General features: G+C 43.4%; 1 protein-coding gene across 1 annotated transcript in view; it reads left to right on the top strand.

Annotated features, from left to right (window-relative positions):
- Positions 1–23,908, top strand: part of PREP (prolyl endopeptidase) — a 198,942-nt gene that overhangs the window by 148,025 nt on the left and 27,009 nt on the right. Inside the window, exon 11 of the mRNA XM_006270251.4 lies at positions 11,819–11,955. Coding sequence (XP_006270313.1) covers positions 11,819–11,955 — 137 coding nt within the window. The remainder of the gene's footprint in view (positions 1–11,818; positions 11,956–23,908) is intronic.

Genomic DNA, 23,908 nt, shown 5'->3' with positions numbered 1-23,908 from the left:
CTGGACCCCAGTGCACTGGTTGCAGCATCCCAGCTTCCTGCCACATCTAGCCCAGGCTCTGGGCAGCTGTTGCCTGCCACAGATCCCAAGCTACTCACAGTAGGGCTTGCAGTCTCCCCACTGCCTGCTGCAAGCAGCCCGAGGTCCCTGGTCTGGGCCAACTGTGCTACGCCAAGGAAAATGGCCATGTGTGCCAGGGGTTACTGACCTCTGTTCTAGGATGTATTAAACTGCAACAACTGTATTAGATTCTTCCAAATATTGTAGTGTGGTTTTTAACCATCTGGGTGTTGTGAATGGTAATTTAGATGGGCTATAACAGCTGCAGCAAATTTCAAGTATTCCTCCTTCACAAACTTCAAAATATACGTTAAATAAAAACTAAGAATTAATCTTTATTTCATGGGTAATAGGGACAAGGGTTTGTAAAATAAGGTTGAAAAGTTTAATTTCAATTTATTGGAAGTTCTTTTTCATTTTTACTGTAACAATAGGTGACAGTCTAATGACTAGTTTAGCTATTACATGTTTCTGGTCCAAGCACACAAGGACAACGGGAGGAATGTAGTAAGTGATCTTGAGACGGGTTGTGAAAGACATGTTTTAAATCACTAGAGTCTTTCTAAGAATAATTAGCTTAGTGTGACTTATGAAGTGTTTTCAAGTACCAGGAATTAATTACTCTTTCTTTACAACTATAAAGTCTATATATTATCTGAAGGAAATTATTTCATCTGAAAAAGCCAAACTTATCATATTTAAATTGGATTTTAATTGTAATTCTCATTGTCATGGATGAGAGAGTTAGCAAAATTATTTAAAGGTTTCTAGATAAGCAAATATTGTTCATAGTTTTGAAAATGGGTTTAGTAGTGGTTATTTTGTCTATAGTAGTATTAGACATACTTTGCTATAAAAGTTCTGTACCTTTCTATGCCACTAATTTTAAATAGAATCAAATTTTTAATGAGTTCAACATTTCTCCTACTACTTTTTGTAGTTCCATTATCACATATCCCTACTTTTTTAATATTTTCACACACAAAAGGAAAATGCCTGGTTAACTTACCTTATAGCTTTTATAACTACACATATGATAGCTGTGATTTTTCATTCCATATGTCATTATCAATATCTGCACCATTCCATGTAGCTAGATATTTGTGAATAATAAAGCATTTCTGTCTTCAACCACCCTCACTGGCATCCTTTTTATACTACACAAAAAGCTAAAATACTTAAGCAGTCTCTGCTCCTGCCCAGTTACTGAGGACTGTAGCAAAGGACACTGTCACCTCAAAGGATAAGATGGATAACTAAAACCTTTCTTTCTCAAGGACTATCTATGTTTCATAAACAACTGAGTGACAGGTCTCCTATGCTATAAATGAACCTTTATTTTAACAAAACAATGTTTTATACTCATTCCTTATATTTAAAAAATATATTAGGCAAAAGAAAAAGACTTGTAAAGGAATAGGGAAACGGGGGGTTAGTCTAGTTGAGCCTCTACGAGGGAATTTACCAGTCATCTTACACAAGCATTTTCCCATGTTCATTTACAGAGCTTTACCCAGTAACTATACCCAGAAGTTACCTATACAGTATTCTTCGTACTTGTTTTGTGGGGAGTGAATATTTTTGACCCCATGCAATCTATCTATCTAGCTATCTGTAATGTAAGGATGATGCTCTATTGCTTGTCATTCATAGAACAGATTTTCATAGATTTCATAGACATTAGGGCTGGAAGGGACCTCGGAAGATCATCGACTCCAGCCCCCTGCCCAAAGGGCAGGAAGTCAGCTGGGGTCATAGGATCCCAGCAAGATAAGCATCCAGTTTGCTCTTGAAGGTGTTCAATGAAGGCGCTTGAACAACCTCCGGTGGCAGGCTGTTCCAGACCTTGGGGGCTCGGACAGTAAAGAAATTCTTCCTTATGTCCAGCCTGAAACGGTCTTGTAGTAGTTTATTACCATTCGACCTAGTCGTCATCCCTTGGGGCGCTCTGGTGAACAAACGTTCCCCCAGATACTGGTGGTCACCCCTGATAAACTTATAGGTGGCCATCAGATCACCCCTGAGCCTGCGCTTTTCCAGGCTAAAGAGCCCCAGGGCTCTCAGCCTGTCATCGTAGGGTCTGCTTCCCTGGCCTCTGATCATGCACATGGCTCTTCTCTGGACTCTGGACAGATTGATGCACTGTTTATGGAATAGGCAGTTGTGCCAGACAAAAAATATTTCTCCCAGGTTTAGGTTAAGGTATAGGGAAAATGGGCCTAGGGTTTTGTTTCCTAGAGTCATGCTACTTTGTCAGAACCAACATTTTTGTTAGTTCTTGTGGTTGTGTAAAAAAGCTTGAAAATAAAAAATAAAAATAATGCAGTGATGCCTGCAGACAGCCTTAAACAATAATTCAGAGAAGTGTAGTAAAGAGCCCCATATCTCTCAGTAGAACTCATAATAGCCTATTCCTTTTGAAGGTTCCTCCAACATGGACTCGTTAGAAGATGGTATGTGTGGCAGGAAAATAAAACTATATGGTCCTACACATCCAGCTGCTAGTACTGTGGAGCTGTGCATGCTGCTACCACTGTGCTTCTTTGAGGGGTGTCTTGAGCTATGGTAAGGAGAAGAAACCTGCCACTGCTCTGGTGATTGCCACTGTTGTGTTGGAGTGAAAGGGTGCCTCATACTTCTGCCCTTTTTGAAGAGGAATGGGTTTGGCCTGTGACTGCAAGGGATGACAGAACCACAGGTTCCTCCAGGAGATGCTATACTTAAGACTTCAGGTTGCCTTAGTAAAGTGAGCAAAACGCTGGCTTGCATCCATGGATGCTTCTCAAGCAAATCCCAAGATGTTGTTCTCCCGTTGTATTCGGCCTTGGTGAGGCCACAGCTGTAGTACAGCGTCCAGTTTTGGGCTCCACAATTCAAAAAGGGTGTGGAGAAGCTTGAGAGAGTCCAGAGAGCCACAGACATGATCAGAGGTCAGGAAAACAGACTTTATGACGAGAGGCTGAGAGCTATGGGACTCTTCAGCCTGGAAAAGCACAAACTCAGGGGTGATCTGGTGGCCACCTATAAGTTTATCAGGGGTGCTAAACAGGATCTGGTGCACCAGAGCACCCCAAGGGATGACAAGATCAAACGGTCACAAAATCCTCCTTGACCGTTTCAGGCTGGACATAAGGAAGAACTTCTTTACTGTCCGAACCCCCAAGGTTTGGAATAGACTGATGCTAGAGGTGTTTCAAGCACCTACTTTGAACACCTTCAAGAGACATTTGGGTGTTTATCTTGCTGGGATCCTATGACCCCTGCTGACTTCCTGCCCCTGGGGCAGGGGGCTGGACTCGAAGATCTTCCAAGGTCCCTTCCAGCCGTAATGTCTATGAAATAACATAGAGCCTATTTAGAGCCAGATTTTTTCCTGCAGTGGGTAAAATTTTTGACATGCTTTGCTTAGGGAAAAATTCAGGGCCACAGGGAAATGGGAGAAAACGCACAAAGTAAAGTGTAAGGGAATAAAGGGAAAAGTCAGAAGAACCGGTTTAGAAAGTGAAAACAATTTGGTCAATAAACAGATGTAGTAAAATTGCCTTTTTCACTGAGGGTGGTAAATGTGCAAGACTTTAAGTTTTGAAAAAAAGCCCGCTCTGCATGGGCGACTGGTGCCACCTTAGTCAGGGGGAGCATGTGCCCCCCACAGCAACCGGGGGCGTTCCCCCCACGGCCAATCTCGCCGACTGGGGGTAGTCCCCCCATGGCCAATCTCACCGACGGTGGGGTGGGGGCCCCCATGACCGATTGCAAACCAGCCACAGCACTCCCACTCTCTGGCCAGCACTCGCAGGGGGGGCACCGGTGCTCCCGCATGCCCTCCCCACCCGTCTTCTAAGTGGCAAGTGTGGGCTGTGAGGGGGTGTACCGGCGCTTTCAAGGGGTGCATATGCACCCCCATGCACCCCTTACGCATCACCGATGCTGGTCTGAAATATGAGCATGCAGATTTCTTTAGAAATGAGCCTGAGAGGTGAATTAAGTTATATCAGGTCTTCATAAAATGCCATTCTTCAACCAGAAGTGTGTTCTTTTTGTGGTTTTAAGGTTATAAATGCTCGAATATAAGGGTCCTGATGGTCAATGACAGCCCCTTTGCACAGCTCTGACAGCATAACAAACTCTTAAAATGAGATGAAATTATGTTTACAACCACTTCAAGAGTGTGGTACATATCACCAGATGTGCCTTCTCGAGTATAGCACTGCTGTTGCACTCCTATAATACTGAAAATAGTTCTCTTTAGTCTTGCCCTTTTCCCAAATATAGCATGTGGAATCTTGTTATAAAATGTAAGGAGATTTGATGGTGGTGTTGTTATCAATGTTTTCCCTAAAGTCCATTTATTTATTTGCTATGTTGTTATCATCCATGTACTATAGTGTAGATTTACACTCTTATTCTTACAGCATATTTGCAGTGGTTACTGTACTATAACTAGCACAATTGGATTCCCTTCCCCCCCCCCCCGATAAAGTAAAAAATAGTAGAACCCTATTGTGAACATTATTATGAAAGCAGTCAGTGCCTAAAATTAGCAATGCCATACCATCACTGGAAACTCTTCTTTTTAGGGCTTGCCTTGTCAAGCTTACCTTAATCTTTCAGATAGAAGCACTTCCCATTATTGGTCCTATGAATAAACCACTGGGTTTACTTCAGAGATAATACAGAATTTAAGGTGAATCGGTTGTTGAAAACAGTCTATTCGAGGAAGCTTAAATAGCTTCACATATCTCAGTATCTCACTGAATTGATTTTTTCCCCCTCCCATTTGTTCATCTTGGGGAAAAGTAATCACTATTTTAGAAAAGATAGTTGAAGTGGAACACTTCTAAATTTTGAATGCAATGTCACCTTGACGTACTATTTTTCTTTGATGTCTTTTCATTTAAAGAACTGTTGTTTAATCTTCACTGATGACAGCAGAAAAGCCCTTTAAAATCAGTCTTCAGCCAGTTGTTTAAAAAGCTCTTGGTTAGAAAGGGGGAGGGAAATTACTGGCAGTCTGTAGTCCGAGGGAAATGAGCTATCTGCCAACGCCAGTCATTTATGGGAAACACTAGAGGGTCAGCTCCTTAGCCAGTGTAAAAAACTCCATTGGAGTCAGCAAAAATTTAGACTTCCCCCTGAATACTTCCTTTCCAAACAACTTAATCTCTTCAGAAATACCTCAACAAAGCAGTTTACCACTATGATCCCCCTACCCCCAAAAGAAACGTTAGATTTATAACTTATGAGTTCAAGTGCTGATTTCACTAGTGACAGGTTGTGGTTGTGTCAGTAACTTGAAATGTGATGTTTTAAGATATGCAAAATCCTAGGTGAATTATTCCTAAATTTCACAGTTGCATCTGCTGATAATTGGAATAAAAATGACATCTAGAACATTTATATAAGTTTTCTGTAAAGGTTCCCAAAGGCATACTTCGTTTCATTGGTGAACTTTTTTTGCATTTGTTTAGCCACAATTAAACAAAAATTAAAATTGATTTTTTTTAAGTGAGATGCCGTCATAGGTTTCTGTGTTTCACTTTAGAGCCAGTGCTCACATTAAAGGTACTTACTAAATACCATGTGTTATAGAGGATCATATTTCTGTTGAGGCTCATCAGATAGTTATAAAAATAGATCATGTTGAGTATTCAGCGTGGTTCATAAAACATGATAGTGTCTTGCTTTCCTTTGGAAACAGAATGATTGAAAACATGTAGCAGTATGCCAAAAATTGTGTTATGCTTTTATTTCTTTTGAGTTCTAATTAAAATAGAAGCTGTAAATAATGACAAAAAAAAAGTTCAGCCCCAAGATATAATTTCTTGAGTTAATAAAAACTAAAAGTTTTAACACAGGCATTTGTTGTTTAGGCACATACTCTAAACAAATTTGTTTGGTTTTTTTTAATTTTTGGAGTGGGGTATTCTTGATACGGATCATTAAAAATATTTTTTAGAAATTTGAATTTGTCGAGCAAAATCACCAGTAGCAGAAATAAAATATCCTTCTACCCACCTTGCAAAATCTTTGTGCTTGTTAAAATGAAACAATGAAGCTGAATTCTTGATGGCTGAAATCTCTTTACTTGAATAACAAATAGAGCTGTGCAAAGTGCCACAACACTGCCTCAAAACCAGTCTCGTGGGATCATTTCTCAGAATTTAAATATATCAAAATAACTGGCTTTAGTTCATGTTTTTGTTATTTTGGTGCATGTGTGTTCAACTTCTTCTTTGCTTGAAATAAGTGCCTTGCATTGATTTGTCTTCACTTGGTTTTAGCTAAATCAGAATAGCATTCTCTTAATCCTAAACAAGTGTCCACTGGTAGATTTGTGTCAAAATAGCAAAAGGTACAAATTAAAATGAATTAAATTATTTCAGTGTAAGTATGTATAGACATGCCCTAGCAGTAAGACTCCACGGAGTTCAGAATTCAGCAAGCTCAAAATAAAATTTAGGTTAGGAACAGACCTTGCATTTGTTCCTGGATAAGTTGTGCCTCTGTTTGTCCCAGAATAAAAATATCCTGGAATTGGCACGTACATGTCTTCCTTCTAATCAGGGTGTAACGAGCAGTAAAATGTAGTACCGTTTTTCTGCCATTGATTCACCAATGCAATCCCAGGATAACTGTTCAGGCATACTTTGCAATATCCTGGGATAAGCTGTTACTACCTCTTAGACAGGAACCTTCCCAAAATTTGTCCCGGGATAACTGACATGGATATCTGTACCATTGCACTTTGTCCTTGGATAAATGTGATGTCTGTGTGCAGTGTTAAGGTATTTTTTTAACTAAATGAACACTGATTTTCTTGGAGCAGATATCCTTATACTCAGTTCATATAGACCAGCAGTTCTTAACTTGTACTTAAGAGCTCTTGGGTGGTTTTATGGAGGTCTAGCTTGTTGTATGGTGGTAGCACTTCTTGTTGCCAGTTACCTACTTCCTTTGAAACGTGGCTGAAAATACATTAAAATACTTTCCTCATTACTTTTTTCAAGGCTGTGACTTATGCAGTTGCCCTGGAACACTAAGAAATCAGAAATGGAAGGTCAGGTAGTCTTTACCTGAGACGGCCAGTTAATATTTAATCCATCCAATGAAAATCTTTGAGAACCCCTTATATCACCGACTAAACATCAATTCCAAAGTAACAGCTTTCACTCTCTCCTAATCTGAGGCTAGATTTGAATCTGTTACCAAGGGTATGATGGGCTCAGCCTGTCTTTACCAGCCCATCCACCCTTTTGCTCACCAGTTTTTTCAGTAAATGTTAACCTGACACTTTTCTTCTTCACTTTGATTTGACTTGATGAGAATTAGAAATTTCTAAGCTTTGTGATGGCACTCAGTGCACAGCTTCTGCTATAGTGGAGAGCATAGTAGCTAGGGTTGACAAGTAACACATATCTTACATGACACTTGCACATCATACGGCCCTGTCCAGTATTCCCACATCGCTACAGAAGCTTCGTGAATGCAGCTGAACTGTAGGGAGGCAGCATGCATGTTGTTGCTCTACTGCATTTCTGCCACTTCGGATTTGCTGTAGTGTCTGAACAGGCAACTCCTCCAGTTTCCTTCATGCTGCTTCACTCCCCTGCTGGATCCCAGCAAGGGAGGGAGCAGATGAAAAGAGTAGGCGGCTTTAGTGAAAGTAGCTACAACAGCAAGGGCAAGCTGGGACAAAACATAATGGAGCTCAATTCTGGCCCTGACTTACCTACTTCAGAAAGATCTTACCAACTTATTTTCCCAGGGAGTTTTTAGACAATTCAACCTGCCAGCCATATAGCACCCAAACTCACCCAGACATTAGCCTTTCAACTCCCAGAAATCTCAAATCTATCTGACACCTCCCAACAAGCCTATCTTTAACTGCCAGTTTATATACTCCCCGCTCTACCTTGGCCAGGCAGGGCATTGATTATTGGCTGTAATATATGGTTATTATGTTGATTGACTGCTTAAATAATTGTCATAAAATGTTATGTATGGAGCTCCACAGATCTTCTCTGGGTAGGTCTGTACTGTAGTCTGTCATTCACTTTCAGATGTCAGCTTACCTTTATAGATGGACGGTGTCCACACTGCAGTTACTGTAGCATATGCAGACATCTTTCTGTTAGTTTAAAACTAGGTGGTTGGGGTCCAGTAGCAGCTTTCTAGCTGCAGCAATGCTGAGCTTAGCACTGACTAACAACTTGAGTATTAACCCAGCTTTTCAGGTGGGTACTGCTGAGCTTGATGATATTGCAGCTGTTGGCACTTTCCAAAGGAGCTACTTTAAAGTGACTACTGTGTAGATATACCCTTGGTCACTGTTGAAGCATTTATCATCTCAAAACAAGTAGGTCAAACGTGTAGAAATGTGTACTTACAGCCAGTCTGAAGTAGCTGGGAAAGGTGAAGATGCATACAGCATGAAGAAAGTTAGATATGCCCTTCAGAGCCTTAAAATATAGGAACAAACAGACTTGGCTTATTGCTTACAGTAAGATACCATTTAAAAATAAGACACATTCAGCCTCACAATTATCAGTCTCCCAGGAGCCACATAATCCTCATCAGTCAGCACTCTACATTGATGCTGTACACTCCTTGAAGATGCTGAGAATTTTGAAGATTTTTGTTTGATTTTGACATAACTTGGTGGTTCTTAACATATTTGAACATAGTATATTTTGCTTACATTAAAATATACTTTCTTTAATAATGATTGACCGGGATCTTGCTTTTTCTCTGTTTAAAAATCCCGAATTCTCTGATAAAATCCAAAATTTTCTGATTAAAACCCCACCAAATCTGCATTTTTCCATGAAACACCACGATAGGCAGGCAGGCAGGCTGTGTGACGCTTCAGTCGCTGATTCCTTTCGGAGGAGATTCGGCCCGATTCATAGGCCAAATCTCCTAATCCGAATTGAATCAGGTGACCCATTAATCTCTCCAAAATGAGTCGGAAGCCTGTAATTCGATTTAGAGAGATTTGATGATTTGGACACAGACACAGCTTTATATGTGTTTTCTACATACCTCAAGGGACCAGGTGGCTTGTGAATGCTGAGATGGTGGGGCAAATGGAGTGTCCCACGGGAGCGCCAGGGGGGACCCCAGCAGGGCAGGGGAGGATGCAGGCTGCCTGCTGCAGGGATTGGGGCTCCCCGCCCTGCTGCCCTCCCCACAAGGGTCCCAGCAGGGACAGTGGTGCAGAGTTGTGCCCCCCACTACTGCTGGGTGGACAGGGAGTGCCTCACCTTGGCAGGGTGGCTGGTGCGGGGCTCCCAGTGGTGGTGGTAACTCCAAGCCTTCCCGCCCCTCTTTGCCCTCCCATACCAGCTCCCATCCATTGGTTCTGTGGAGGCCCTTGGGGGAAGGGCAGCAAGGTAGGAAGCCCCAAGCCTTGCAGCAGGCAGCATACATCCTCCCTAGCCCCACACAAAAATCTGGGGAAGCACGTGCTTTCCTCCCCCCACCCGGTGCATCACCTCTGCTGCTCAACCTCTCCTTGGGAATGCACACAGCAACAGGGACCCAGCCCCTCAGCTGTCCCCTGGGTGAGCTGCCTGTGGCTCCATCCCACTCCCCCAGCTGGGCCCCATCACTGCGTATTCCCAGCCAGGTCCTAGACACTGCACCAGCTGGACAGCACCCCCAGCCCAGCCACCAGCCACTCCCTCCCTCACCATGGCTGCCTCAGTCTGGCCCCCTACATTGCCTGTGCCTCCCCCGCACCCCATTCACCATACACTTACCTGCAGACAGCTGCTGTCCACCACTTCCTGGCTATATTACTGGCCATGTGCATATGTGCATGTGGCTTCTCCTGCATCCTGCTCCTCCCAGCCCCAAGGAGTGCCTTGTAGGCTGGAACTCTGCTAGCCTGTAAAGAGAAACCTGCCATTTCCTATATTTCTCTCCTTCAAAAGAGAAAATCCTCACTTTTCCATGGCAAACGGAAAACTCAGATCCCTGATGATTAACTTACTCGAGTTTTAGACACCTTAAAAAAAATCTCGGTAGAATAATTCTGACAGACAGATTTAATAGTAGTAGTTCATGGACTTGTATTAAATGGTATTAGTTTACAAGGTTGAAGAATATAATGTCTGTTTTACTTCAAGTTTTCACAAATAGGGGCAGCTACCAGCTGATGAGTGAAGTTGGCAGCAGAAATAGGAAGAAGACTAACAGCCTAGAGTAATAGCAGACCAGGTTATGGTTAGAGAAGTTAAATGCTTTCACGTTGCCAGGGCCAAATGGGATGCAGTTGAGGGTACTGAAGGAACTGCCTGAGGTAATTTCAGAGTTATTGACTATCCTTTTTAAGAATTGATGAAGGTCAGGTGAGGACCTGGATGACTGGCAAAGGGCAAACACAGTGCTCATCTTTAAGAAAGAGAAGAAAGACTATCAGGGGAACTACAGACCAGTCAGCCTGACCTCAGCCTGAACAGGTCCTCAAGGAATCCATTTTGAAACACCTATCCCCAAAGTCACTTTTAATGCATTAAAATAGTTAAGATAGTTTCCTCTTTCTTTTCTAACCTTTTGGCAAGTCAAATAAGTCCTATCTATGGCCAGGTATAAACCCTGTTCTTGAAGTCCAGATAAACTATGAATATTGACTTTGGGGAGTGTGAAAGAGGAAGCAATTTTGTACTCAATAAATTTACTAAACTTTATCAGGTACATTGATCTTCCTTTTATGACTCTGCGTTAACTGACCATTACTAAATTATATGTATAAGGCTGTTTAATAGTCTTTATCCTTGTCATTGAATTCATTAAGAATTTGCATTAAGAACATCTTAAGCCATTCATTGTGTGTGAAAGTGACTCTTTTTTTGGTTGGGGACGAATGCTGTTCATACAAATGTAGCAACAGTGGTGAAACTAATGTTGGAATAACCCTCGTCCAACCCACGGTTACTGATGATAAAAATAATTATTTTCATTCATAAATACGCTACCAGAGATTTAAGAATAAAGTCTGTCACTCACTGCTAAAATAATGCTTTTAAGCCTCCTAGTAAATTTGATGGGAAAACTCTCATTGACTTGGCTGCAAAATAAATCCTTTACAGAGGTGTATTTTGTTGATCCTTGCTTAAATACTTGTACAGTGTCATAAAGCCACAAATTATTGAGTAGTAACCTTGTCTTTGGCAGGCTATCCCTATCTATTTGATGTAAGCTTATTTCTTTTTCATGCTGAAGCTGCATGATCTCAAGTTTTGGAATGTACTCCTTAAAAGAATCATTTGTCAGCTTCTGATAGCTTCTGCCTGTGTATTCTTTTGCAAGATTACTGAAACAGTTCCCTTGTTGCCTTCTTGTATTTCCCCATATTTTCATAATGCAAACTACAGTCTTTTCCAGTTGTCTGTGTAGTTTATCATATTCCTTTATAATATTTTCATGATACCTGTGTGGAAGCAGTAGTCAGGGTAAGCAGAAATGGCAGGATTTCATCCTTAATAAGATATTTGGTTTCAGTATTATAAGGTTTTTCATCCTAAGTGTTATATTGTTACTAGAATTATTAATCAAGTAACGGACCATTTCACATCCCCATGGATCATGATAGCCATTTTTTATTTTTGCAGAATTAAAGTATTAAATTTTAGCAGAGATGCTCCAGTCTGTGACTATGCCCAGATTTTTTTCCATATACAGCAAAAGCCTAGAAATTATGCGTGATTTCCAAGTTCACAAATAATCACAGCATCTTTCTTCTTTATTATCATAGGTGTTCTACCCTAGCAGAGATGGTACCAAGATCCCAATGTTTATTATCCACAAGAAGGGAATTAAATTGGATGGTTCTCATCCTGCTTTCTTGTATGGCTATGGTGGCTTCAACATATCTATTACACCAAGCTATAGGTAAGCAGCCTATTTTTGACAAACATCTATTCTTAATATGTTCTTCTAAACTATTTGGTACTTGCCAGGAAAGATAGTGGACTGGCTGATCCACTATATGAAAGGAAAGATAGTGGACTGGCTGATCACATATTCTAATCCAGCATGGCAGGTCACATATTTTTTCCATGCCTTTACACATAACTAATTAGCTAGTCATACTGAAAGAGATACAGAACATATCTGGTTTGTGTCCTCTTTCAAACATGTTCAGCCATATGGGTCCTTTACACCAATAACTATGTACTTTTTGTTTTATCTTCTAACAGAAAAAGCATTTCCTAAGTGCATAGAGGGATGTATGAGAGATGGGACTCTGATGAGAGATGTCCCAGAGATTTGACAATGGGAAAAACATTTTATAATTGAAAAGTAAAATCAAATATGGTGTGCACTGTAACACAATAAAAATACAAACTACCAATAAAGTATAACAGGTTTTTCTGTGACAGGAAGATAAGAATTGCACATATAGCTCAGGTTATAAATTCTCCATCAGTAATACTATCCCTAATCTCCTTGGACAATTCTGGGTACATCAGTTTTGGCTGAATCTTCAGAAACATCCAAGAAATGTCCCTTTCAGGCTTATAAAGAGCCTTCTGGGTCTCTGACTCTGATGACTATTTAGCATAAAATGCACAATCCTTGGAGCAGGATCAGAACCCTGCTACCTGTCCCTTAGTCCTTGGGGTACAGCATTATAATCCACTCTTTTACTCAGTGAATATCTGTTTTTAATCTGTCTCCAAAGATCTAAGTGTGATCGTATTCCATCCTGCTTCAGACCCTAAAAATACATTAACACAAAATATGTGTGAACCCTGCTTCTTCTCAGCACTTCTTTTTTTGAGTTAGTCTTGAGGCTAATATGAAATCAAGTTACAAAAGTAGTCATGTTAGTGGTTTTTCAGGGACTTAAGCAAGGTGGAATGGGATCACATTTCGATATTTAAGTGCCATGTACATGCCTAATAGGTGGAACAGAAACAAGCACTAACATACTTTGAGTCCTTGAAAGAAAAACTTGAGATTTAAGTTTAAGTCTACCATACGTCTAAGGCCACTGGTAAACTAGGGTTCTAAAAAGTATCTTTCCTGCTCAGTCATACAAATCTCTGGGTACAGAGAATAGAGAGTAAAGGCAGAATTCTACCTCACTGTCAAGATAACCAAGTACGTAAGTCACATGACATTCTACTTCACCTTTCATTAATTCTTTGCATCTAAATTCCTTGCACAGCTACATTTTTGCCCAGTGTGACTATATTTTCCCAGCATTGCTACACAAGAACACATCCAGATAAGCATGGCCATTCGGTATGTGGCAACGCAAATGTGTCTACAGCACCACATACCACATGGTCAGGTGTTCGCCACGGTGTAAGGGTGTGCTGCCCATGCATGCACTACTCCAGGGTTTTTTTCCATTTTTTTTTACCCTTGGATATCCATTTTGCTTCAGACCCCTGGAAAGGGAGCAGACCAGGAAAGCCAAGGCTGCAACTGAACTCCAGCTAGCTTTGAGCATCAAGGACAATAAAAAGTCCTTTTTCAGATATGTGGGGAGCCGGAGGAAAAGCAGGGGCAATGTTGGACCCCTGCTGAACCAGATGGGGCAACTGACAACTGACGCCCAGGAAAAAGCCAACCTATTAAATAGGTACTTTGCGTCAGTCTTTCATCAGCCCCATGGGACACCCGTGCCCGCTACAGGGCCGGGAAGTCCGGGTGAGGGTGATACCCTGCCCTCCATTAATGCTGACTTCGTGAAGGAACATCTTGAGAAGCTGGATACCTTCAAGTCAGCCGGCCCTGACAATCTTCACCCCAGGGTACTCAAGGAGCTGACGAGCATCATAGCCCAGCCTCTAGCGTGGATCTTTGAAAACTCTTGGCGCTCTGGTGAAGTGCCTGAAGACTGGAAGAAGGCCAATGTGGTGCCTATCTTCAAGAAAGGGAGGAAAGTGGATCCGGCTAACTATAGGCCCATCAGCCTGACTTCTATCCCGGGGAAGATCTTGGAAAAGTTTATTAAGGAGGCCATCCTTAATGGACTGGCTGACGCCAACATCTTAAAGGATAGCCAGCATGGGTTTGTTGCGGGTAGGTCTTGCTTGACCAATCTCATTTCCTTCTACGACCAGGTGACCTATCACCTGGACAAGGGAGATGAGATTGATGTCATATATCTTGACTTCAAAAAAGCCTTCGATCTGGTGTCCCATGATCGTCTCTTGGAGAAACTGGCCAATTGTCGCCTTGGGTCCTCCACGATCCACTGGCTGGAAAATTGGCTCCGGGGTCGGACCCAGAGGGTAGTAATTGATGGAAGTCACTCATCGTGGTGTCCTGTGACCAGTGGGGTCCCCCAGGGCTCTGTCCTTGGACCCATACTGTTCAACATCTTCATTAATGATGTGGACACTGGAGTCAGAAGCGGACTGGCCAAGTTCACAGATGACACCAAACTTTGGGGCAAAGCATCCACACCAGAAGACAGGCGGGTGATCCAGGCTGACCTGGACAGGCTCAGCAAGTGGGCGGACGAGAATCTGATGGTGTTCAACGCCGATAAATGCAAGGTTCTCCACCTTGGGGAAAAAAAACCCGCAGCATCCTTATAGGCTCGGCAGTGCTGTGTTGGCTAGCACTATGGAAGAAAGAGACTTGGGGGTCATCATTGACCACAAGATGAACATGAGCCTGCAATGCGATGCTGCGGCTAATAAAGCGACCAAAACGCTGGCTTGCATCCATAGATGCTTCTCAAGCAAATCCCGGGACGTGATTCTCCCCCTGTACTCGGCCTTAGTGAGGCCGCAGCTGGAGTACTGCGTCCAGTTTTGGGCTCCACAATTCAAAAAGGATGTGGAGAAGCTTGAGAGAGTCCAGAGAAGAGCCACGCGCATGATCAGAGGTCAGGGAAGCAGACCCTACGATGACAGGCTGAGAGCCCTGGGGCTCTTTAGCCTGGAAAAGCGCAGGCTCAGGGGTGATCTGATGGCCACCTACAAGTTTATCAGGGGTGACCACTAGTATCTGGGGGAACGTTTGTTCACCAGAGCGCCCCAAGGGATGACGAGGTCGAATGGTCACAAACTACTACAAGATCGTTTCAGGCTGGACATAAGGAAGAATTTCTTTACTGTCCGAGCCCCCAAGGTCTGGAACAGCCTGCCACCGGAGGTTGTTCAAGCGCCTTCATTGAACACCTTCAAGAGCAAACTGGATGCTTATCTTGCTGGGATCCTATGACCCCAGCTGACTTCCTGCCCTTTGGGCGGGGGGCTGGACTCGATGATCTTCCAAGGTCCCTTCCAGCCCTAATGTCTATGAAATCTATGAAATATCCAGGAGTCAAAAAAACCCGTGTAGGAAAAAAATGGAGCAGCGCATGCACGGGCAGCACGCACCGCTGAAAAGCTGAGCCGAGCCACCTGGAGCTGCATTGTGGCTGCCTGCCAGGCTCTGTCTAGGAGGATCTCAGCTGCTGCAGCCCCGGGAGGCCCCCAGGACCCCAGCCAATGCTACTGAGGCCAGCACAGCCTCCCCTACAAAGTACACGTGGCACAGGTGTTCCCCGGGGACAAGTAGCTGTGGTGCAAAGTATGCTGCTGCTGCTTGTCCCCAGGGAACCAAGTGCCCACGTTCATCTGGGCACAACCCAAGTGTCTACCTCCATTAATGCTGTGATTCAGCATTGCCATGGACATATAGATGTGTGGCAACCCCCCGAAAAATTAGATAATTAGAGACCACAAGTTTGACACTGAACTTAGTGGGGAGGGTTGTGCCCACCATTTTGCTAGTGACCTAGTGGCTAGGTTAGGTTAAGAAAAAAAGAAGCAAGGAGTAGGAGAATCCACCCACCTTTTATATTTCATAGTTGGTAGGGTCGGAAGAGACCTGAGCAGATCATCAAGTCCGACCCCCTGCCTTGGCAAGAGAAAGTACTGGGGTCAAACGACCCCAGCAAGGTGTTCATCTAACCTCCTCTTAAAGACCCCCAGGGTAGGAGCCAGCACCACTTTGCTTAGAAGTTGGTTCCAGATCCTAGCCACCCTGACTGTGAAGTAGCGCCTCCTGATGTCTAGTCTGAATCTACCCTCTGCCAGCTTGTGACCGTTATTTCTAGTCACTCCTGGTAGTGCTCAGGGGAATAGGGACTCCCCCAGTGCCTGCTGGTCCCCTCCGACTAGTTTGTAACAGGCCACTAGATCCCCCCTCAACCTTCTCTTGTGGAGGCTGAACAGGTTCAGGTCCCTTAGCCTCTCCTCATAGGGCCTGCCCTGCTGCCCCCTGATCATGCGAATGGCCTTCCTCTGGACCCGCTCCAAGTTGTCCGCATCCGTCCTGAAGTGGGGCACCCAGTTCCCCAGCCTGTAGGTATGCTGCTGGTTCTTCCTCCCCAGGTGCAGCACCTTGCACTTGTCAGTGTTGAAACCCATCCTGTTCTCATCTGCCCACCCCTGTAACCTGTCTAGGTCCAATTGCAGCCTATTCCTCCCTTCTAGCATGCCCACATCCCCCCACATCTTAGTGTCATCAGCATATGTGACAGGGTGCTTTTTACCCCCTTGTCCAAGTCACTGATGAAGATGTTGAAGAGCATGGGTCCGAGGACCGAGCCCTGGGGGACCCCACTGCCCACATCCCTCCAGATCAAAAATGACCCATCCACCACCACTCTCTGGGTGCGGCCCTCCAGCCAGTTAGCGACCCATTTGACTGTGTAGGTGTCGATGCCACAGTCCCCTAGTTTTTTAATGAGAATGGGGTTGAGAGACAGTGTCAAAGGCCTTCCTGAAGTCCAGAAAGACTACATCCACTGCTACCCCTGCGTCTAAGGATTTTGTGACCTGGTCATAGAAGGCCACCAGGTTGGTCTGACAGGAACTGCCTCTAATGAACCTATGTTGGTTGCCCCTAAGCATAACCTCCCCTGCTGTCCCGTCGTGGACATGCGCCAGGATAATTCTCTCAAAAAGCTTACCCAGGATCGAGGTAAGACTAACTGGCCTATAGTTTCCTAAGTCCTCCTTCCTCCCTTTTTTGAAAATGGGGACCACATTGGCCCTTTTCCAGTCATCTGGCACCACACCAGAGCACCATGGGTGCTCATAAAGCCATGCAAGGGGTCCTGCAATGACCTCTGCCAATTCCCTCAGCACTCTGGGGTGGAGATCATCAGGACCAGCTGATTTAAATAGGTCCAGTCCCTCCAGAAGTTCCCTGACTACATCCTCACTGACCCTAGGCCTGGATGCGCCTCCCCTGGGGCCTGAGGGGGTCCCGGTGGACGGGCTGATCCAATCCCTGCTCAGGAAAATGGATGGAAAGAAATTGTTAAATAGGTTAGCTTTGTCATCTGGTGTGACGGCCAGATTTCCTAACGTGTCTTGCAGAGGCCCCACATTACCCGGTACCTTCTTTTTGCTCCCTGTGTATTTAAAAAAGGACTTCTTGTCCTTGATCTGGGTAGCTAGTCCCAGTTCCATCTCTGCCTTGGCCTGCCTGACCGCCCCCCTGCAGCCCCAAGCAACCGAGGTATAGTCCTCCCTGGTGATGGCCCCTGCCTTCCATTGGGTGTACCCCTCCCTTTTAGCTAGGAGATGTTCCTGTATGCTTTTGGTGAGCCATGGGGGCTTTTGCACCCTCTTGCCCCCTTTGATCCTTGTTGGGATTACCTCCCTTTGGGCTTGGAGGATCATCTCCTTAAGGAACAACCACTTTTCTTGTACACCTGACACCCCACCCCTCCGGGACCTCAGTACCTCCCCAACTATTCTCCTTACCTCATTGAAGTCTGCCCTCCTTCAATGAGGATTATTATCCTTCAGTGAGGGTTATATTAACAGTTATTAAGGGACTTGAGCAAGATGGAGTAGAATCACACTTAGGCACTTAAACCCACTTACCTGGTGGAATAGAATCTGGTCCTAGATGTCTAGTGGACAAGGTAGATTTTAACCCTAAGAGGGGAAGTGCATGTTTATTTTATGCAAATTAATGCACCGTAAATCAGGAGCCGTGATTTCAGAACATGAATTCTAATCCATTTCGTAGTTTTTGAACCACAAACAGCAAAGCACTTGACCCATTCAGTAATCTTTTAAAATTGAGCCAATGTGTACTTCACCAGAACCTGAACTTTTACAGGCATATAAATGACATTGTGATTGTCTTACAGCTTTCAGTACAGAGCAAATAGTGTTAGACACAAATTCTCTGAGGAAAAAGAAAGCAAATGGGATGTACAGAATGAAAGGAAGCTCTGCAGACAGTAAATGTGCAACTTACCAGCACAAAAATAATCTATTATTAAACTGCCCCCTTAAACTTGCATACACTCTTAAGAGTTACAGTAACTAGCTTTATGCTACTATTCTTGCATTAAAGTCAACACATCTCATAAAATCCTTTACCGGCCTTCTTCCATGGGTTACTGTGATTATATACCCAGATAACATTTACAATTTCTCATCTTCATACAAAATACGTTAAAGAATGACGGACCTCTCTGTATGCATCATGAGATTATCTGAATGCTTTTTACAGCCGTTCCAAAGCTATGTTTTTAATTCCCTGTGCATTGTATAAGGCAGTAATACAACCTAAGTACTTGAAGAAGTTATCCATTCAGATGAGGTTTAACCACTAATTTATCACAGTTCATAGTAGGATGAAGAGGAGAAAGTTGCACAAGTGTTGAAGGCCCACTGTCCCATATTAGACTTTAAAAAAGAAAAGTTTACATCTATGCATTTAGATTCTCCTAAAGTAGAACAAGAACACACATTCAGTTCTCTATACAGCAGGGGCAGGCAAAATACAGCCCATGGGCTAGATCCAGCCTACTAGGCCATTCTATCCAGCCTGCAGGGCCACTAAAAAATTTACTAAATTAATATTTATTCGCTCCCAGCTGTCTATCAAAGCTGACAGGACCCGGGAGCAGTAGGACCCAGAGGGAGCCCTCAGCAGGCTTGCAGGGTTAAGCAAATCAGCCCTGCCCACCCCCTCCCAGTCTCCTGCTTTTCTGCCCCTGCCCTGCTCCAGCACCATGTGGCTGTGACTCCTGGATGCATCACCAGACCGGTGACTCCTGGATGACTCTTGGATGCATCACGGAGCACAGGACTCTGGTGACTCCTGGATGCATCATGGAGCACGGGACTGCACTGGTACAGGGGAGAGGGGGTGGTGTTTGTGTGTGCAGGCTCAGGAGCAGCGTGTGTGTGTGCAGGCTCGAGGGCAGTGTGTGTGTAAATACAGGCTCAGGGACAGTGTGTGTGTATGCAGACTTGGGGGCATTGTGTGCGCGTGCGCATGTGTGTGTACAGGGGCAGAGTGTGTGTATGTGTGCATCTTCATAGGGCGAGTCCCACATGCACACCCCACCATACACATCTATCCACACACGCCCCTCGCACTGCCATAAACAAACCCCAGCCACCCTCCCCTCACACACAGCCCCCCGCAGACCCCATACCCACCCACACCCCACATACCAACACATACTCAATGCTCCCTCATTCCACACACCCACACACCCACAGCCCCCCACAATCCTATACCCACCCCCCACAATATACAAGAATAAGACTTCATTTCAAGCTATTGTGCGATCACCTCTGTGTGCACTACACAAACACATGTAAATCAAGACAAAAATATATTTTGAAACCAGATTAATGAATGCTGTAAATGTTTGCTTTTTCAAATATAATTTGGTATTTTTCTGGTTCCGAGATGGCAAAACCCCTTGCTGAAAGGAGTACTACCAAGAGCAAGGAGAGAGACTTCTGGTAGCAAAGATCAGGAGTTAGGGGGTGGGACCTCCTGTCACAAAATGGCGGCCAGGGGGTGGGACATCTGTCAAGGGGCAGGACTACCCATGCAGCCCTCGACAGCTTGCCAAAACTCGGTAAGTGGCCCTCCACCCAAAATAATTGCCCACCCCGGCTATACAGTCTTGACAGTTATTTTAAAAGCCTACTAAGTATACAGAGAGACCCATCAATTTCTCCAATCAAATTAAATGGTTGGTGACAATACAAGTATAATGGAATTTAACTGACTTATAATAATCAACAGAGTCTCACAATATACCTACCATCTCTTCCCACCCTTGTGGTCTTACCGGCCAGGACAAAAAGAGAAGTCAGGTGCTGTATTCTGAATAAACGGAGGCAGTTACAGACTGGAGGAAAAATGTGTTCCAAAGACCACTGAGAACGCTCTTCCTCCAGCCATGGCAAATCAGTGCAGATACATTTGCTAACTCCTGCTCCAGCTACTTGTTACACAGAAAGAGACTTGTAGACTCCCACTTATTTATGTTTTTTGTTTACGGAGAGAGAATGAAAACAGATAAAGAGAACTGGGCAGGGATACTAGGAACTTAACATTTAAGGAGGTGATATCTACCTGTCTCCTCCCCTTACTAAAAACACAAGTCAGTTCAGCTTCAATATAGGCTATGTAAGCTTATGCATCTCTGATTCAGTTCGTTAATAAGGTGCATCTCTGCCCTGCCTTTTATTTCCTATGTGGTAATACAGGTTTCCCTCACTTCATGCTGTACATGCATTCCTGGAAAACGGCACATAACTTGAGTTTGCATAAAGGGAACCCACTTTACAATGTAACAAATAGGGATATGTTCCAAGATCTCGACTGAACTGACCCCCAGACCCATTTCTACCACTTTTACAAGACAGTTTTGGTACTCACGAACAGCAGACAGTGCACACAAGCACAGGGTGGTGGTAAATGTTACCATAATGGGGATGCCAACTACAGAAACATGTCTCAGGCAACAAGTACAGATCCACACAGGAGACTATATTTTGGAGGATATCATTCCCACAATGCACTGCACAAAGCAGCTGACTGCGGGTTTCCACCACACTGATCGCATGACAGTGAATTTACCCCGCATATAATGAATTTTTGGTATAAAAAGGGTCATCTCATAAGAGCAAATTCGCACATATAGAACCCGCATAAAGCAAGGGAAACCTGAATATGGTACATGTGTCATAGCTTTGAATGGGTCATTCAGAACCCAGTTCCAAAGACTTTCTAATGTTAATTACTATTTATTTAAATTCAGTAATCCCTAGGAACTCCCATCAAAGAAAGTCCTTGCAGAGTAAGCATTATACAATAACTAACAAAGAAAATAATCAGAGTGCAATAGCAAGATAAGACATAAGCAGGGCTTGGGGGTAAAATTGCAATTTAAAAAAAAATTAGCAAAAAAAGTAGAACTCTCAGTTTACTGCTTCCCTGCAGCAACTTTAAATTCTAGCACTTCATAGTCTAAAGCACATACTAAATTGAAACTGAATTGCTGAAAAACTTCATCACAGCTCAGCTAGTTTATTATTTCTAGTGTAATAATAGCGCATTTGCTTAGAATCAGGATGGGCAAGGTAGTTAAGGTAAAAACACCTCATTTTATGTGAACTTGGTGCTCCTGTAAACTGTCGCAAATCCAAGGCATTTCAGTTTCATTTCTTTTCAGTCTAGTGATTTTAGTCTCTCTTTTTCCTGTGTTCAATTAAGTAAAATGTCCCCAACCTTATGTTTTGTTAGCCTAAGCAGTTGGCCAAATCTGAGGTCTTGTAGGTTTCTTTCCATTTGGATGGGAAATTTGTGATGTAGGTCAGTTAAGTTCATAATGTAATCATGTTTTATTATGTATGTATACAAAAATATGCATGCAGAGTCTTTTTTCCTTGATTGCAATAGAGACAAACAGGAGCAACCAGTTTTCCTACTGAGAAAATTCCCAGGTGTGCTACTTCAGCAGATTTGCACCCAAACAGCTCCGTGTCTGTGCTTTCTTTCAGTTTTGGCTGATTCAGTTCCTCCAAGTCATGGGGTGCAATTGATATCTCAGGCAGTATGTTTGTCACCAGGGATTATTCCATTATTCCATGATTTAGCAGTGCTGTGGCCACTTGCCCTGTTAGCAGTCTCCCTTTTCTGCAGCTCTTTTTATTACATAAAGGTCCTTGATCACACCTTCCGCTGAGCCCAGTTGATGAGGTTTGTGATTAACTCTGGATCCATGAGCATCTTTCTGCATAACAGCCTTCTTTCTCTAAGCTGATTTTTTTCTGTTTGTTCCTTGAATCTCTACATTTTTCAACTACTTGCATGAGGCCAGATTTACATTAGCATTACGTCGCTTAACTGGGTATTCTGCTGACAAAGTGCAGCTGATGGAGGTGTATCATTAACTGCATTTTTACTGACATAGATTATTCCAGTTCCTATGAGAAGAATAAGCTATGCCACCAAGGGCACAGTTTTGCCAGCAGAACTGCAGTTACACAAGAAGCTGCTGCTGGCACAGCTGTGTGTGTCAGACATTGTACCTGACCAATGCTGGCCAAAGCTTAGAGTATGGTCCTGCCTTTGTTTTTGTTTTCGATTGGGATTTTTTTTTTAATAGAATGCTTTATACCATAGTTCTTACATTGCAGATTTCTGTGGCCTTGTCTGTACCTTTAAAAAAGAGATTTGGCACTTAGGAGCCTAACTGCTCAGACCTGCAGTCACTGCTTTAAATTTGTCATCTTGTGTTCTGCCAACAGCATATCTGTGACAGCCCAGGGCTGACTGAGCTGCAAAACCCACCTGAGCATCTGGATAAATATTCAGATAGTTTGCCAAGTCAGAGCTCAGTGTTGCCATGGCTATATTGCCAACAGTACACGAGCTAACTAATGTAAAGCTAGCCCAGAGAGTCTCCACTAGCTACAGAAGTTGCGGTGTAGACCTGTCCTAAATCCTACTGACTTTCTATGAAACTTGTGTCTGAGCCATTTTTTAAAATGGGACTTACAGATTATTGGATATTGTATCTTTAGAGGCTTCTAGATGTGTGGGGGGGGGGGGGAGGGGGGTACATCAGCAGCACCCACACACCTATTTTTTTTCCAACCAGTGTAGAACATAGCCAGCTCTGCCACTTGGTTGAGGTGGTTATTTCCCCCAAGAATCTGTTCCCCACCTCACATACAGTGGAAACCTTCCGTCTGTTTTAATGTTCTTTGGTACTGCAGCCTCCTTATGGGCAATTCTTTCCCCAGAATTTTGTAAAAAGGGAACTATAGCTGTAAGTTGGGACTGCTGCTCACTACATTTAAGAGGAGCTGCAGTTGCAAAGGAAGAGTTCAGAAAAGTAGATCCAGAAATAAATACAAGGAAAATCATAGCTGCAGACCAAATTATTTGGCTACTTACAATAGTTCTTTATTTTTCAGTACAATCATGAATTTTTTATGCGTCCCTGGACTGAGCAGCTGGATTTAATACTAATTCTAGTCTAATACACACTACAGATCTATCATTAATTATACAGTGCACACACAGTAAGTGCAATACCACTAGCTAAAAGGTGCAGTAAAATTGATGGAATTCACACTATTGGTTTGACCACGCTTCTGGGGAAATATTATTGGAAACCCATCAGTATTGCCTCAGAGTCTGCAAACCACACTGCAGGATCCAACATGTTTTACTTGATTGCTCTGTATGTGCCTTCCTAGATACCATCAAAGCAGTTTCTAATGGATAGTAACACATAATTTGTTTGTACAAGCTACTTCACACTCACATTCCAGTTCCTTCTACAGGGCCCGATTCTACTAGGCCTTTATACAACAGGAAGTGGAGGAAGGATGTAAAGAAGTACACCCCCTTGCATGACCTATATAAAGGTCAGAGAAAGTAGCAGTTGCTTCATTTCTCTACTGCTCCAGAGCCCCACTCCTCCCCTTTTTTCCCATGGAGGAGTAATGAGGAGCCAAATCTATGGCTTCTTGCTTTTCTTCCCACTCCTCAATAGGCTTGTTTACACAGACAAGCCAACTAAAATAAGTTCCTATGTGTA

Source organism: Alligator mississippiensis, chromosome 1 (assembly GCF_030867095.1).
Source record: "Alligator mississippiensis isolate rAllMis1 chromosome 1, rAllMis1, whole genome shotgun sequence".
Taxonomy (NCBI): domain Eukaryota; kingdom Metazoa; phylum Chordata; order Crocodylia; family Alligatoridae; genus Alligator; species Alligator mississippiensis.
Note: the sequence above shows the minus strand (reverse complement) of the source record. Positions and strands in the feature narration are given on the sequence as shown.